The sequence below is a fragment of the Electrona antarctica genome, assembly GCF_951216825.1.
Source record: "Electrona antarctica genome assembly, chromosome: 4".
Classification (NCBI taxonomy): Eukaryota; Metazoa; Chordata; class Actinopteri; order Myctophiformes; family Myctophidae; genus Electrona; species Electrona antarctica.
The window spans coordinates 11,221,937-11,239,845 of NC_136809.1; the positions used below are offsets into that span (position 1 = coordinate 11,221,937).

General features: G+C 42.4%; 2 protein-coding genes across 4 annotated transcripts; one reads left to right on the forward strand and one right to left on the reverse strand.

Moving 5' to 3' along the window:
- Nucleotides 1–1,025: 1,025 nt before the first annotated feature.
- On the forward strand, nucleotides 1,026–11,882 carry LOC306921532 (elongation factor 1-alpha 1). Of its 3 annotated transcripts, none has more exons than XM_079498696.1 (7): nucleotides 1,026–1,184; nucleotides 2,738–2,917; nucleotides 4,685–4,981; nucleotides 5,801–5,951; nucleotides 6,208–6,464; nucleotides 10,008–10,242; nucleotides 11,186–11,882. In XM_079498696.1, the coding sequence occupies exons 1-7, from the start codon at nucleotides 1,041–1,043 to the stop codon at nucleotides 11,308–11,310; spliced, it is 1,389 nt and encodes a 462-aa protein (XP_079354822.1). In that variant the 5' UTR covers nucleotides 1,026–1,040; the 3' UTR covers nucleotides 11,311–11,882. The 3 variants fall into 3 exon arrangements, with proteins under 3 accessions (XP_079354822.1, XP_079354823.1, XP_079354824.1); XM_079498697.1 differs by having other exon boundaries at nucleotides 10,008–10,209; XM_079498698.1 differs by having other exon boundaries at nucleotides 10,008–10,197.
- Nucleotides 11,883–14,064: 2,182 nt separating this feature from the next.
- Nucleotides 14,065–17,187, reverse strand: LOC306921140 (fish-egg lectin-like; the record flags this gene model as incomplete). The annotated part of the gene is made up of 5 exons (XM_079498251.1): nucleotides 17,079–17,187; nucleotides 16,685–16,930; nucleotides 16,300–16,514; nucleotides 15,475–15,599; nucleotides 14,065–14,206 (listed from the first exon to the last, which is right to left on the reverse strand). Exons 1-5 carry the CDS (start codon nucleotides 17,131–17,133, stop codon nucleotides 14,065–14,067), a joined length of 783 nt encoding a protein of 260 aa, XP_079354377.1. The 5' UTR covers nucleotides 17,134–17,187.
- Nucleotides 17,188–17,909: the final 722 nt, after the last annotated feature.

Consider the following 17,909-nt stretch of genomic DNA (forward strand, 5'->3'; position numbering starts at 1 on the left):
CTCCTCTGCCACAGGAACAATGATGATGATGATGATGACAGGCACAATTTATGGTGTTTTTGTAAGATGGAAATGTTCTACGTATACTGTCCCACAACAGGAAAGGTAACAGACAAGTGTCTTCATTCATGACTGTATACCCTGAACATTATGGGTTGAAATATGAGAACATTTTAGCTTTCAGAAAGCTGAGAAATAAGAAAGCGTGTATTTTGTCTCACATATTTTGTATTCATGCTCATGATAATCTCTCAAGGCAGATATTAATTTAGCATGAAGAAAATAATTATAATAAAATTACCAATGTAATTGTGCTCATGGTGACATTGAAACCTACTTCCAGTAGGCTAATTGTACTTCATTCATGCTGTTTATAATTTACACTGGTATGGTGCCTGGTTATTTCAAATGATGTTGATGTGTTAGAGACGCATACTTCAATACTACATCATTATCACTCATAATACAGGCCTATCCTGTCAAGGAGAAAATCATACATCGCACGGTTCGCACCTGAGGCGTGGTGCACCGAAAGTATTTTTGGCAGAGTATTGGACTCGAGACTCGATGACTCGACTCGAGTCCGACTCGAGTCATTGATTTGACGACTTGCAACTCGACTTGGACTTGAGGGTAAAAACTTGAGACTCGACTTGACTTGGAAGACAATGACTCCAGACTCGACTCGACTTGAGACAAGCTGACTCGGACAACTTAAGTAACCGGCCTGTCCGGCAGAGTATTGGACTCGAGACTCGATGACTCGACTCGAGTCCGACTCGAGTCATTGATTTGACGACTTGCAACTCGACTTGGACTTGAGGGTAAAAACTTGAGACTCGACTTGACTTGACTTGCCCACAACAGAAAAACTTGAGACTTGCTTGAGACTTGGACCAAATGACTTGCTACTCGACTCGGATCGGAGAGACTCGTGCAATTGTCTGATTTTTGGCACACTGCACAGCCGTACATACATTGAGCATTAGCTGACACTTTTCTTTAACCTCCTTATTCCTCAGAATAGCTGGTGAGCAGTAATGGGGAAAGAGAAGGTCCACATCAATATTGTGGTGATAGGCCACGTGGACTCTGGGAAGTCCACCACTACCGGCCACCTCATCTACAAGTGTGGAGGCATCGACAAGAGAACCATCGAGAAGTTTGAGAAGGAGGCTGCCGAGGTAGGACATGCCTAGATTTGGGTAGAATTTACTAGAACGTATACGTTTACTGTATTATGTTTCCTCCACTGCATGAGGGGCCATCGATGTACTGTACCATACCACTGGTTGCTAATGTTTATGTTTTGTTCACTTACAATGTAAAAAGCATTGAAGGTGATTATCCATAGTAGGATACTTTACCAATTTTCCTCAATTTTGATCAAGATAGCAAGATAAAATGCCTGTGTCCCTGGCCGGGTTATACCAAAGACTCTAAAAATGGGACTCAATGTGATCCCGGTTTGGATCCCTGCGACAGCCTAGCGTCATGTCCAGGGGGTATACTTCAAGTGCATCATCAAGCTGCCTCAAGCTACAGAAACAGGAGATAGGCTCCTGACCTATGGGCCTCATGGCTCCGCAAGGCTTACTTACCTACCGCTTCACCTCCCAATGTATGAATGAATGAACCATTGTAAAGCGCTTTGAGCACTTGGAAAAGCGCTATAAAAATGCAATTCATTATTATTATTATTACTTACTGCCTATGAAAGAGGGTTCATTACTGGAGCGTACGTGCAGGAGCTTCAGACACAAAGACTGTTCAACTGGCTGTGTTTCAATAATAATGGTGACTAAAGTGACATTTGCATCGGAAAGACATCAAAAGTCTTCAATGACTGTGATGCTTGAGCATCAATGAAATGTAAGGAAATCCAGAAGAACAACTATTTGTCAGGTCAGTTGACTGAGAATGTCAATGCAGGAGATGATCGGACTGTGTATGCAGAGTTTATGCTATGTATATAATGTTTTCATTTGTCCTATTATTTTCTCCTTGCTCTCCCTGTCTCTGCCCTGATGCTTTCTTTGCACAAAAACTAATTTCACCCACTTCTTTACACCTGTAAACCTGTGATATGACAATAACATTCATTCAGATTCTGAGAGTTCAGTGGCGCAAAACCATTGGCACTGGTCTACAAAGATGTGGAAAAAGTGAGTCAGATGTGTCAGTCATCCTCGCCATATTCTCCTCTAGTGGGCAAGTGTCTACTTTGATGGGAGTGGTTTCTTCCAGGATGACAATGCCGCCGCCCACAGGGCACTGAAAGGCCAGCTATGAGAATCATATGCTATGGCAGGCCTTCACACAGTCACCAGATCTCACAACTATGGGAGATTTTGAACCAGCGATGTCCAGGGACCAGACCACCACCAACCTTTTAACTTTTATACCTCAATAGATGATCTAGTAAAATTACTACTAACAGAAGAGGATCATTACTGGGACTATACAGTTTAATATATACATTGGAGAAGAGCTTCACTCAAAGGAAAGCACATGTTAACCAAACCAAAATAATCCCTTTTCTATACTTGGGTTATTATAAAATAGCTGATCTATAATCTCACAGCACATCACATCGTGACACATTGTGAGCTTGTACATCTGTTGACATGACATGTCCAACATAGGGGTCCCCGGGGATAACGTGCTTAACATTTGGTAATGTGAAGCTATCTAAGCAGCGTGTTATCCTGTTCCTATCCCTCTCCATTTACTGTAGATGGGGAAGGGTTCCTTCAAATACGCCTGGGTGCTGGACAAGCTGAAGGCAGAGCGTGAGCGCGGCATCACCATTGACATCTCCCTGTGGAAGTTTGAGACCACAAGATACTACGTCACCATCATCGACGCTCCAGGACACAGGGACTTCATCAAGAACATGATCACCGGAACCTCCCAGGTAGAGAGAGAGCAGGGGAGGGGAGAACCACTGAACATGAGAGAGAGAGAGGGGGAGTACGGTAAGGAGTGGAAGATAAGTATACTTCTCTACCGCTCCCTACTGTATATTCATAAATGTGAGAGCAAAGTAGACACCTTACTTTAATCAGTGATATTCAACCTTTTTAATTTCAAGGACCCACAATTTGATATACATTAGGCTATGGACCCCCATTTGATATCAAGTCGGACCCCAATCTACAATGTGCAATCCTCAGTGTTCATTTTACTCTGAGAGTGAAATGGACCAAGAATCAGGATGGGTCCATTTGGTTCCTAAATATCAATGATGATGTTAGCTAGGGATCCCCTTGAGACACCTCTAGGACCCCTGGGGGTCCCCGGACGCCACATTGAAGACCACTACCACTGCCTTAGAAACAGACGTAAAATAAATGTAAGTTTAACCGATAAAGTGCAGTGAGGCTGCTTCACTCTGAAAGGATTGATTTTCCAATAATTACTTTCTCATTGTACAATATTCTGCATATTAATTACACGATTATTCATCAGTAATTTGCTACAAAATAGCTTAAATCTTCTGCTTGATTAGCACACCCGTCTTAGTTGACAACAGAGGTCTACTGCGGTCAGAGTCCTCAACAAAACTTTGTAATGATTTAACATTAGCGTTGATGATCTTGCTAAAGTTGGGGTGGCATTTTTGCAGCGTACAAAATTACAGCACATCCTTTCTGTAAGAATGATACAAAGAAGCAATAAGTATTGTATGTCTTAAATAGTGCCTCATTCAGATTTAGATTTTGGCATGGTTACTGTGCTTAATGTTTACATGGAAGCTGATATTAATTTATACCCGCGATACATGATTTCACATACACTACATTCTAGTTTAGAGTGAACATTCAAGGTCTATAAAGGAGCTGTAAGCAATATTAATTGGTTAAAACAAAAACAGTATTTAACTGTTTAAAAATTCTCTATTCCAATAGTAATCATTGTTATAGACTCTATAACTGATCCTGACTGTCTAGCAGAAAAGCCACAAAGATCATTATCAGATTGTGTTACAGTTCCAATAGTGTCTGCTCATTCATTTGTTTCATCCCTTTTGTTTTCTCTCCTGGTTGGATTCAATCGTTTTCTCTCCTGGTTGGATTCAATCGTTTTCTCTCCTGGTTGGATTAAATCGTTTTCTCTCCTGGTTGGATTAAATCGGTATCATGACCTGAAAATGTATTTTCTGTTTACTAAAGCACTGGAAAGACTGGGAGACCCCTGTTACTGAACAATGTATAGCAATGTTTGACTCTTAAAGGAGCATTCAGTGATTTGGGTGATTTGGGGGAAAAAAACGGTCCGCCCCGGTAACAAGATGTGCACATGCACGCACTACAGTGGGGGGGGGACACAACAGACCAACAGCACGTGCACCAAGGCCCACCCCATTCGATCATGATTGGAGGAAGGCCCCTCTCATCCTGATTGGATGAAAGCTTTGCCACCCAAAGCCCAAACCGAAACTAGGGTTTCTTTACTCCAGGGGCTCACTGGGGACAGGGAGGAACTCCTTATATGGTCAGCACACTTTATAGTAGGGAGGATTATCCAAAAAATAAGAAAAAATAAGTGATATTTGAATTAAGTGAAATCACTGAATATACCTTTAAAGTAAGAGTTAAATAGAGCTATATAATATAGCTCTATTTAACTCTTATTTTAAGGACTCTATCCCTCTTCCCATGCCCCCCCCCGCCCCGCTCAGGCGGACTGCGCTGTGCTGATCGTGGCTGCGGGTGTGGGTGAGTTCGAGGCTGGCATCTCCAAGAACGGGCAGACCCGCGAGCACGCCCTGCTGGCCTACACGCTGGGAGTGAAGCAGCTAATCGTGGGCGTCAACAAGATGGACTCCACCGAGCCCAACTACAGCCAGAAGCGCTACGAGGAGATCGTGAAGGAAGTCAGCACCTACATCAAGAAGATTGGCTTCAACCCCGACACGGTGGCCTTTGTCCCGATCTCTGGCTGGAACGGTGACAACATGCTGGAGGCCAGCCCTAATGTTAGTGGAGAGCAACACCTCAATGTTTGTTGTTTATTGAATGGATCCCCATTAGCTGACGCCGGGGCGACAGCTAATCTTCCTGGGGTCCATATAAAATACATACAAAAAGCACATGAATACATAATTACAAATACATTCTACAAGATTAAATACATGAAAATACATAATTACTTTTTCCACATTTTTCCAACTTTTTCGTACTCTCATATAAAGAACATGAAATACCGTTTGCAGTGCAACATAACACATAAAGCCTATTTAATCCACACGCACGTGAATCTTTTTTTTCTTTCACGCAAGTGCTCTATTTATCTGCGTGTCCATGCCGCAGTGGTTGCGCAGCCCTTCGCCTCGCCTTCAGAAGGAAAAAAACGGTAAATGCGGAACTTTCCGCAGGACGGACGAATTGTCGGTGCAGCATACCTAGCGGTGTACGGTTCTGTTCCGTCCCCAGTGTAGCCCCCTGTCAGAGTAAAGGCCTATTCATAGTCTGGACTTTCGGTGGTGAGGTGACCACCGGAGCTGTAATAACGTGGAGCGGTGGTGAGTAAAAACAAAGAGAAGGGCTGGGGAGAGCGGTGGTTTGCTCTTCACCGCGGCTCCGTGATGTCATGTTGTAGTTGCAGTGGTCACCTCACCACCGATAAATCAGACTATGAATAACGCTTTACAGATCTGCAAGGGTCCATTTGGAAACCCCTCCAGGAACCCTGACCCCACTTTGAGAACTAATGTATTTGACAGTGTGGCAGTGGCACATAACACTAGCAAGGGGGGAGTACATAATTTTGAGTCTATCATTTTTCGTTCCTATAGATGACCTGGTTCAAGGGCTGGAAGATCAACCGTAAAGATGGCAATGCCTCAGGCACTACCCTGCTAGAGGCTCTGGATGCCATCCAGCCGCCTACCCGTCCCACTGACAAACCCCTCCGTCTGCCTCTGCAAGATGTCTACAAGATCGGAGGTGAGGAAGGAAGGAGTCTGTCTGTCTGTGCGTGCGTGCATTTTCCCCAATATTAATACACCGCTTTATTTTTTTTAATTTAATATTCACGCTCCGTGAGAATGTACTCCTCCTGACACAAACATCAGTTCGGAAAAATATATATTTTCAGGCAAATTAAGAAAAACCCTGTGGTGTGTGAGGTTCAAAAACAACAAATCCTGTTAAAACATCAAGTCGTCGTCATCATCATACAGCTCACCATCTTGTCTGCCAGGTATCGGTACCGTCCCGGTGGGCCGTGTTGAGACAGGACTGCTGAAGCCTGGGATGGTTGTGACGTTTGCTCCTGTCAACGTGACCACTGAGGTCAAGTCTGTGGAGATGCATCACGAGGCGCTGATCGAGGCGCTGCCCGGAGACAACGTGGGCTTCAACGTTAAGAATGTGTCCGTCAAGGACATCCGCCGTGGCAATGTGGCCGGAGACAGCAAGAATGACCCTCCCCAGGAGGCGGCAGGCTTCACCTCCCAGGTCTGTATACTGTTCAACCAGCTGGCTCCGAAAAGGTCTCTGACCTTCACTAGTACACTGCAGGGGGAATAATTTAGCATTATACCACAGGTAGTTTCAAGGAAACAATCTGATTGGTTGAAATAGCTCTCTACCCGTGCTTCAAACGAGCATCACCGCGCAACTAATCAAAACATACAAACAGCTGTGCTGGGCAGTCCCCGCAGGCAGTGGAGCAGCTAAGCTAGTTGTTTACACAGGACATTTTAGGTCGTAATGGCTACATCTGTCATAAAAGATAATTATTTTTTTATCGAATATCGTAGTTATAAGGGTAACTGTGGTATTATCGCAATATTACACTCAAAGATGTGCTTTACCGTCATGAATGGCACTCCTCCGCTGCTTACGGAACTTGCCTATCGGCTCGTTCCAGCAGCAACGTAGGCGTGCCATTAATGACTAACGCACACACTCTCCTGTAATTGCTTAATAAACCACTTAAACCCTATATACAGGGGTCTATCCTTGGCTCCCTCCTGTTTTCACTCCACATTAAATTTATTTGCAGAAAATTGCAGATCTACCAGCTCAAAATGCATAGCTTTGTGAACCTTGCGATGAGTTGTGAGCTTGTAGTTTGAGTATTTTTGCCAAATGTTCACGCCAGTGACGCGAGGGTTCATGCGGTTAAAATGCATCTAGTATTCAGATAGCTATCTGGTTGTTTCCAAAACACATCAAAATCAAAGTGTAAATGCATAGAAGATGCATTATAGATGGACTGAAATTAAAATGATCTGATTACACAAGATACATTTTAACCACTTTCAACCTACCTGGCGTCACTATTTTGGGCATGTCATACACTGAACGCAAGCCATTTGTATTCATTTTGTAGGCTATCAGTTGCATTTAGAGCAGAATTATTAGGTCCCTCAGCGTGTTTGCCAGTGTCGACCGACTCAGCAAAGTTTCACGTTTCAGCTTCAGAGCAGACGTGAGAATGAGAGGACCTCCCGCAAAATAGAAATAGATTGGCCAACCTAACGTTGGAATTGTTGGAAATGCTGTTACGTCCAAAATATGGGCGCAAATTGCTCTGTGAATCGGGCCCATTGTGAGCTTGCATTGTGGCTTGTAGATCTAGTATTTCTGCCATTTTCAAAAGATTGTAAAGTAAAGCCTCATCAAAGACATGCACCAACAACTGATATGCACGCATTTCCTTGTCTTTAGTGAGGATCTGATTGGACAAGGACAACGGACCACAGTCAGACAGCCAGGCGGAAAGGATGTAAATAAAGCTAGCTTGTGCATGTGGAACAGTTTTGTTGGGTGTTTGTGACAGAAGATTAGTGTTGTAGTCGAGACCACCTAAAGCGAGACCAAGACAAGACCAAGACCTAGCAGGTCGAGACCGATACCGAGACCAAGACCGCTGCGAGCCTAGGGGGCCGAGACCAAGACCAAGACCAAGACCTAGCCGGTCGAGACCGATACCGAGACCAAGACCGCTGCGAGCCTAGGGGGCCGAGACCAAGACCAAGACCTAGCAGGTCGAGACCGAGACCAAGACCGCTGCGAGCCTAGGGGGCCGAGACCAAGACCAAGACCAAGACCTAGCAGGTCGAGACCGAGACCGAGACCAAGACCATTTTTCCCTCTTATTTGATAGGCACAGAAAACAATCTTGATCTGAAACACTGCAGTGCAAATAGATTTTACAAAATTAGGTATAGGCCTACTACAGCATGATTCATTCAAATATTTATTTTAAATATCAATTAATGAATAACAATGAGGCATGCACATCAGAGCCGCCTGGGAGAAACATTTTTGTGTTAATTAATGAATCAATATCCAAAACTATACAAAATCTATAAGGCCAAACCTTATTAGAAAAAAATATTAATATATGAAAGCCTTTTCAAATGTCCTATTGGAATTGCAGGTGCTGCCAAATAAGTAATTACCCTCATGCCAGTCAGTTGCGCAAATATATATAGGTCAGATCAATTAGCAGAGCGGACCAGCTTCTCACTGACTGCAGCACAATGACCAGCGCTTCTTAAAGTTTACTTACTTTAATAATATGACATAGCGTTGGATCTCCAGACAAACAAACCTTGGATTATATAATTATTGGATTATAAAATTCTTCAAATGACTAGCATGAGCCACAAGGTAAGAAACTAGAATGATTCACTGTTCACAGTCAAACCCTGCAGCGGTTGTTCTTCAACCCGTCGCATTCCCATCAAAGTAGCCTGCTGATACCCACACTAACTTTGTGATCAACCTTAATTTGCTTATTTTATTTGTAAAAAGCAACACTGTATTAAGACATGGTAGTATAATATTGGTGCAAAATGGAAATATGTAATTAAATAGTTAATAGAGAGAGGCAGACGGAGAGAGAGGCAGACGGAGAGAGAGGCAGACGGAGAGAGAGAGAGAGAGAGAGAGAGAGAGAGAGAGAGAGAGACACAGACAGACAGACACACAGACGGAGAGAGAGAGAGAGAGAGAGAGAGAGACACAGACAGGCAGACAGAGAGAGAGAGAGAGAGAGACACAGACAGACAGACACACAGACGGGGGGAGAGAGAGAGAGAGAGAGAGAGAGCTAGCCCCGTTCCCATTTCAAAGAATAAAAAAAAGCTGTCTAGCGCAAGGCCTCGCAAGCCGCACCGACGCCGTTCGCACTATACCAAAAAAGTCAGGCTGTGGCGCTGTGTAACTCTCCGCCACCCGGCCGACACTTTATTTATGCCAGCCTGATATCATTTCATACAATCAGAACATGTTCTAACCCAATTTCAATAGATTTAAGATTACGTGTGCTCTAATTCAGAGCTGCGCTGCGCTCCTACAGCTGTCTTTAATGTTAATATGAATGGGATCAGTCCTTGCGATCGGGTTGATAGAACGTTTTGCATTGTCTCGTCTCGAGTGGTCTCGGTGGGGGAAGAGACCCGAGACAATTGGTCCGAGACCGAGACGAGACCAAGACAAATGAAGGGCGAGACCAAGACGAGACCGCAAGACAAAAAAGGTGTGAAGCGCGAGACCGAGACAAGACCAAGACAAATGAGGGGCGAGACCAAGACGAGACCGCAAGACAAAAAAGGCGAGAGGCGCGAGACCGAGACAAGACCGAGACAACGAAAATGTGGTCTCGAGACCGGTCTCGAGACGAGACCATGTCTCGAGAACTACAACACTACAGAAGATGGTTACTACTAGCCTGATTATCAGACTGTAGCTTGGCGGGGTCTTTGGGCTGGATCCAGGCTAGGTTACTACTGCATGGTTGCTACTGTCAGTGTGGCAAAGCATTGAAACAATGAAATAATCAGGATCCATATGTAGCTTACTACAATTTGCTTTATTTATGAATGCGAGTATACTCTATGACCAATGTAGTACTGGTTGCAGCACAACCTTTATTATCCCTTCAACCTCTTTTTGTCTTTGCCGTGCGTGCGTGCGTGCGTGCGTGTGTGCGTGCGTGCGTGCGTAGGTTTGTTCTTACATGCCGTTGCTGTTGATCATCCGCAGGTGATCATCCTAAACCATCCTGGCCAGATCAGTGCGGGCTATGCCCCAGTGCTGGACTGCCACACTGCCCACATTGCCTGCAAGTTCGCTGAGCTGAAGGAGAAGATTGACCGTCGCTCTGGCAAGAAGCTGGAGGACAACCCCAAGTTCCTCAAGTCTGGTGACGCAGCCATCGTGGATATGATCCCTGGTAAACCCATGTGTGTGGAGAGCTTCTCTGAGTACCCACCGCTGGGTAAGTAATAATAATAATAATGGAGTGTGTTTTTATAGTGGTTTTCTTTGCACAGAGTGCTTACTCAAAGCGCTTTCTTTATACATTCATACATTGGGAGTAGTAGCTTTTCATTTTCACTTTACTTTCCTTCTGCCCAAATCCAATGCACTTAAGAAAACAGTCATGTACAGAGCCTTTGCATACTGGCGTGGGGGGGCTCCCCCCACATTTGACAAAAGGAAACTTAAGGCAGCAATAGTCAGAAAGGAAATTAGATTAGGTTGTTATTGTTTTTCTTTTCTTATTTTTCTGTTAATGTACGTTTTGTTCTCTTAAGTTTGTGTGTTTGTTCACCAACATTGATCATACTGTACTGTATTTTATGATTTGTATTGTGATGCTTTGCCTGGACTCCAGGAAGAATAGTCTCTACTACGGTGTAGACTAATGGGGATCCTTAATAAACTAAACTAAACTTTTTATTGTATGGGTACAACTATTGATTATTATTTGTATTTTCCTAATCAAATAACCAAGAAGAATCAAGATTATATGTGTGTGTGTGTGTGTGCGTGCGTGCGTGCGTGCGTGTGTTTTTAAACTGTTCCGCAAGTTATGATTATTGATTATTTTATTTAAATAATTATTTCTTTTTTATTTCATCCATTAATTGATTACCTGTTGTGCCCCTAATGACAATAACATGTTTATTTATCTGCTATGCTTGGAAAATGTAGATTTCTGTGACTTTGTGAATTAAAAAGGCAACTTCAGATTTGAATTGATGTTGACTTGTAGTAAAGAGAGGAGAGGCCTTATTTTAGTACACATACTACTAGTATGTGTTTTCAGAGATACATGAAGAATGTCCTTAAAAACCTTTATCAAAAAGGCCATGCATGTCCGCCGTGCAAACTGGTGTGGTCATGGTTAATGGCATTCTCCCATGTGATCCTCTCAGGTCGTTTTGCAGTGCGTGACATGCGTCAGACGGTGGCGGTGGGGGTGATCAAAGCTGTGGAAAAGAAAGCCCCGACCAGTGGAAAGGTCACCAAGTCCGCTCAGAAGGCACAGAAGGTCAAATGAACGTTGTGCTGGGCTGCCGCCCCAAACGCTCGCCGAAGACACTCCAACACTCCACCTCTTCTGCAGAGCATAGTCAACGTTTGGTCAGTTATCACAATGCATCGCAAAAGCAGACGAAGGAAAAACAATCTATTGGCAGTAGATTAAATGTCCTGTTCTGTGTAGGTTTTTATTGCAATTTGACTTATTTTATGGTGATGCAGCATTACTAACTTGCTATTATGGTATTGCGTTGTGGTTCTCTCTGAAATGAAGAGCAGTGATATACTTTTGTTTGTGTGCAATCATAATTACTGTTAAGCTGCTCTTTTCATGTGTGGTTTTATGTTCTGCTAGCGAAACAAACTTCCTTAATAAGATTGATATGTTCTTTGTCGGTTCAATATTCAAGTAATGTTCTGTGTTCTAGCTTTAAAGACATGCATATAGTAGACTGGCGTCTTGCATGTTCACCGTGCACTTTAACATGGAAATCTTAAAAAGCTCTTTAACAGAAAATGTTACCATTTCCAGCACTTTAATCTATGTAACCTGTGAACCGGTCTTAATCATATTAAAGATGTTAAAACATATGACTCTAATATCAATAGTATATCATTTAGGGTTTAATTTGTAAATGACTGCAAAGTTAGTAGCCAGAGCATCTCCACTGGGAGGCCTGCCCTACCTCCTATTTTTCTGGGGCATGTGATGACAATGTTTTGGAGTTGTGTGCAATGTGCGTGTATGAAAAGACATCGGGCAATGGGGTGAACGGATGCCTAATAAATTATAATGGACAGCCATTACATCATTACAGTGCAACAACCAGAGTGAGTCCCGATACACATTTTTCGCTTCCGATCCGATCCCGAAACCTCAATTTCAGTGTTAGCCGATACTGAATACCGATACCAGTGTTGTGATCTCACGTTGTGTTTATATTTATCTAGCTGATATATCTCGTGTTGTGTTTATAGCAGACTCCTCACTCAAATGTGCACTTGCAGTTTGGGCAAACTCCACATGTCCCAACATATTTACCTGCCATAGTGTCAACCCCTTACCCCTTTGTCGGATCGCTGGTTACACTGGCATATTCACAGATACCGATATGACCCGATAAGACAAATAAGGGCCGATCCGATACGTTTCCCGATACCGATACAGTATCGGGCCATCTCTAAAGAATACCATTTATGTCTGTTCAGGTCCTAAGACAGTGTAGCAGCATTAGTAATAACTACTAGACCTATTCGTTGAGGAACAATGTAAATCAGGAAGAATTCCCATTATATAATTACCATTGTATCCGTTGTCAGAGTGCTTCTTGTAGCCGTTTTTAGAGTAGCCCCCCCCCTAGCCTGTAGGCACTGGTCTACACGAGAAGGACGCAATTTAAGTAGTTTACATTCTGTAAGTGACGGGGTGGAACAAAAAATGATAGGTCATACGATTTAGGATTTTATTCCTGAGGTGGGAAAACATGTTTTTTGAGTGACACGCAGTGAAGGTCGACTGGCTCAGGAATCAAACCCGCAACTTGCAGTCAGGCTGCATTAGGGCCTACTGTACTGTATATAGTGTGTACTCTGTATATAGTGCACAGGTCCATCTCAAGTAATTAGAATATTTTGTAAAAGTTAATTTTCTTCCGTAATATAATTCAAAAAGTGAAACTTTCATATATTCTCAATCCATTGTGCATAAACTGAAGTATTTAAAACCATTTTTTGTTTTAATCTTGATGATTATGGCGTACAGCTAATGAAAATCAAAAAATCATAGATAATAATTAGAATATTTTACGAGACCACTAAAAAATAAATTTTAAACTAGAAATGTCGACCATCTGAAAAGTATATTAATGTATGCAGTTAATACTTGGTCTGGGCTACTTTTGAGCCAATCATTTCATCAATGGGGCATGGTATGGAGGTGATCAGCCAGTGGCACTGTTGAGGTGTTATGGAAGCCCAGGTTTGCTTTGATAACAGCCGTAAATGAATTTGTATTGTTCAGTCTTATGTCTCACACCTTCCTCTTGACAATACAACCTATAGATTATCTGTGGGGCTCAGGTCAGGCCAGTTGGCTGGTCAGTTAAGCACAGCAATACCATGGTCGATCAGTACACCAGTTAATAGTAGTTTTGGCTCTGTGGGCAGGTGCCAAATTGAGCAGGAAAGGAAAATTAGCATCTCCATGAAGCTTGTCAACATACTGAAGCACAATGTACTCTAAAAAGATGGCTTTGTTGAAACCAGTGTTACGTTTTCACTGTCAGTGGATCAACACCATAGCAGATAACATGGCCTAAATCATCACTGTGTTTTGTCATGTCCAGAGTCTCAACACAACCATCTATTATGATATTTTACAGCACTGTGTGCCTCCGTACATTGACAAGCATTATGTTGATGCTGATCTTGCTTTTCCAGCAGCGGTCGCCCTTGCTGGAGGGAGTGTCCAACTGAAAAGTTTATATTTTTGTAAGGAATCTGACAGACAATGATTACCTGACAAAGGTTGTCAGGGGCAGAAATTATTACTAAAGAGTGTTTTTTTTAATGATGCATATACGTTTATTGAATTATTTAGGCCTAAATGTTTTGATTAAACACAGGAGAGAGAACACCAGGGTTATGCTTACAGCAAAGACAGGTACCCGGCAAGGAAACATTCCCTAGCCCCCAAAATGTGTGATAATCTGATAAGTATTTGATTGTTAGTAGAAGAGAACTGTAGGTCTAGGTCTGCTGCACAGCTGACACCTCATGCAGTGGCCTTCATGATGACTCCATTGGTGGACACACCATAAATGGTACCAAGATCATATGAGACTTGTGTCATGGTCCCCAAGCATGAAATGTGCTGCCAATCAGAACCTTCCGGAAGTCCTTCGGAAATGCCAGTTCTGTTAGGACACAATATTGATGTATAAACATTAGAGTCACATATAGTATTACATGGAGGTACTGTAACTGAAGCCAATGTCTATACATTATAAGGGGTTGTGTCCACAGAAAGCAAGCAAGGCTCCAGACTTCCCAAAACAAACTGGTCAGGCTACTACTGGGCCTCACCCCCCGCCCACCCCTTTTTTTCCCTCACTGTATATGTTTCTTTTCCCTTTTTACCTCCTTTATGATGAATTCCTGTTCTGTCCTTTGTCTATATAGAAGTGTCTATTTGTACGTCTCTAAACAGGGCCGGATTAACACCTCTGAGGGCCCCTGGGCACTGAAGCTCGAAGGGCCCCCCCTTCACGCGCGCGCAATTTTTTTGCGGTTTTGGAGCCGTTTTGGGGCAGTTTTATGCCGTTATATTAGCCTATTTCCGGTCGCCTACCCCCCCCAGACACCATTTATTTCAGGGAAATTTTATGTGGAGCTAAAAAAAAAAAAAGAAAAGGGGCCCCTGGTGGCCAAGGGCCCCTGGGCACGTGCCCAAAGTGCCCTATGGTAGATCCGGCCCTGTCTCTAAATGTTTTTGATGAATTGAACATTGTGGACCCTATTGGAAACAAGTGTAATGCTTAATTGGGTCGTCCACTCACAGTTAACAGCCTTTGTATTGAGTTTGTGCTTGAAATGTACTGTAATTCTGCAAACTGTTAATACATTTTTCAATCAATCAATCAATCAAACCCTTGCCCACTTTGACAGGCTGGAATGGCTTAGGGTCGACTTCTGGCAATGGGGCTCTTTTGTCCACACTCTTTCACTTATACTTGAGAAAGACCTATACTGGTCTGCTTTCTGTGATCGTGAATACAATTATTCTGGAGCATTACAAAGTGAGTTGCGAGCCCCTGCTTTTGTCTGTTAACAGTTTGGCTCAGCACCAAGACCAGGGTGTGCGTTATATTATCTTTTTCTGCCAACTGGTTCCTCCCCATACACATTTGTGTGTTGTCACTGCTGTTGGTGTTTTTTAGACTAATGTTCTATAATACAGAAACTGGACAACTCAGTAATTAAGTTTTAGCCTATTTATAAACCACAATTAAGGTTTGTGCAGTTCAAAGTGGTTTACAATACAAAACAGACCTAAAAAACAGACCCTATAAACCCAAATAAAGACTGGAAAACAATGGTGGCTTAAAGACATTACAATTTCAGTGATTTCACAAAAAGGGGGAAAATACACCAAAGACTAAATCTAGCTATGGCTCAGACTCACCTTTCGTAAACGTCACCGTTACTGGCTACCCCAAAGGCGAGCCCGTCACTCCCCACCTCAATCATTTTGAGTCCTCCGTCAATTTGCTTCCAGGGTGAGAATGTGCAGGCGGCTGCAGACACGTACTATTAAAAAAGAAAAACACATCATGAACATTTGGTAGACTACTCATCTTCATAGCCCAAAGAATGCCATTGTGTAGATAATAATGTATGTTATAACTTAATAAATACATGTGGCTGAACCTTATATGAGAGAAATATAATTTGCAACTATTACGATGATTAGGCTACTATTACATCCTGAGTGAATTATCGATTTTTATTTTTATTTTATTGTTGTGTTATTCTTTTCTAGTATTGTCATTATTATGTGATAATGTTACTGTATGTTTTATGTGCTGACATGCTGGTGTTTTGTATTGCTTTTTATATAATAAAACTGTTACAACAATATTGAACAAAATGCAGATGCTTAAAACATGCTTCCGTTGTTTCTGTATGAATGCTCATTTCTCTTCTGCACTGCAATTGTGTTATTTTTACTTATTTTGTTTCATGCATCCTAATGTCATTGTATATTTTTTTAAATGGAATATAGGCCTAAAATTACATTGCCTACATTGTAAAGTGCTTTGGATAACGGAGCTATCGAAATGACCATTTTGAAATCGCTTTTTAAGTTACTTTTATTGGAAAGAATTTTAAAAAAGTTTTGTTTTAAATAGTATTGTTTGATAACCCTTACCCTGACCTAATGCTTTTATTTCTCACCGTACATAGTTAGTTAGTTAGTTAGTAATTATTTGTAACCCAAAACCCTTACCGGGTTGAAGTAGATTTTGTCTGCACTGTTGACTCCCCAGCATCCATATGGGCCACAGCTGAAGTACTTCAATCTTCCTCCTACTTCTGTCCATGGTACAGCGCCATGACCATTGAAGCCCATTGTGTAGGAATTCCCGAGACAGTAAACTTGGTTGCCTGCATTAGCTCCCACCACAAAACCATTACCTCCAGCATCAATCTGTATCAAGCGTCCTAAAGGCAATGATGAAAAAACATGAATAGATTAAGTACAGTGCAATAGTGGTGTCGATTAACAAATACCACAATATCATATGTTCCAGAATGTATTGCAAATGTGATGATTTATCAAATTATTTCTAATTACGTTTGATGTACGAAGAAGATGAAAATGTTTTGTTTACCTGGAACTTCTGCCCAGCTGCCACCCACATATTTGAAGATGCGGTCTGAAGCATCAATCCCCCATATCCCTGCTTGTCCGACTGAGACATGCTTCAGGTTGGCATATGGCAGTGCGTTCCAGTAATCGCCACTCAGAGAATAGGCTTGACGGTTTGTGTCTGTAGCAACCATTTGTCCCAGGCTGGCATCAACCTGCGCTGCCCGGGATCCCTTGTTCAGCGGTGGGCCCTGGGTGCATCGCCAACCTGGGAGGAATGCAACATCATGATAGTAATTACCATTGGATGAACAATCTGAACCAAATCATGTAGTTCATAATGTATTCAAAAATCAAAGATTGAAAATGCATGTTGACAGGACATACAAAGTTGACTGAATAGGTCAGTGACTTACCGTGACAGAGAGTCAGGTGACCCAACACCAGCAAGAAGACTGCAGTAGCTCTCATGATGTCTCATGAAGTTTCTGCCTCTCTGACTACTGTACGTGTCTTTATACTGTCAGGGTCCCGAACAGAGCTGGGGGGAGGACAAAGTGAGTTGCGAGCTCCTGCTTTTGTCTGTTAACAGTTTGGCTCAGCACCAAGACCGGAGGGTGTGCGTTATATTATAACGCTGCCAACTGGTTCCTCCCCATACACATTTGTGTGTTGTCACTGCTGTTGATGTTTTTTAGACTAATGTTCTATAATACAGAAACTGGACAACTCAGTAATTAAGTTTTAGCCTATTTATAAACCACAATTAAGGTTTGTGCAGTTCAAAGTGGTTTACAATACAAAACAGACCTAAAAAACAGACCCTATAAACCCAAATAAAGACTGGAAAACAATGGTGGCTTAAAGACATTACAATTTCAGTGATTTCACAAAAAGGGGGAAAATACACCAAAGACTAAATCTAGCTATGGCTCAGACTCACCTTTCGTAAACTTCACCGTTACTGGCTACCCCAAAGGCGAGCCCGTCACTCCCCACCTCAATCATTTTGAGTCCTCCGTCAATGTGCTTCCAGCCTGAGAATGAGCAGGCGGCTGCAGACACGTACTATTAAAAAAGAAAAACACATCATGAACATTTGGTAGACTACTCATCTTCATAGCCCAAAGAATGCCATTGTGTAGATAATAATGTATGTTATGAATGTTATAAATAAATACATGTGGCTGAACCTTATGAGAGAAATATAATTTGCAACTATATTACGATGATTAGGCTACTATTAC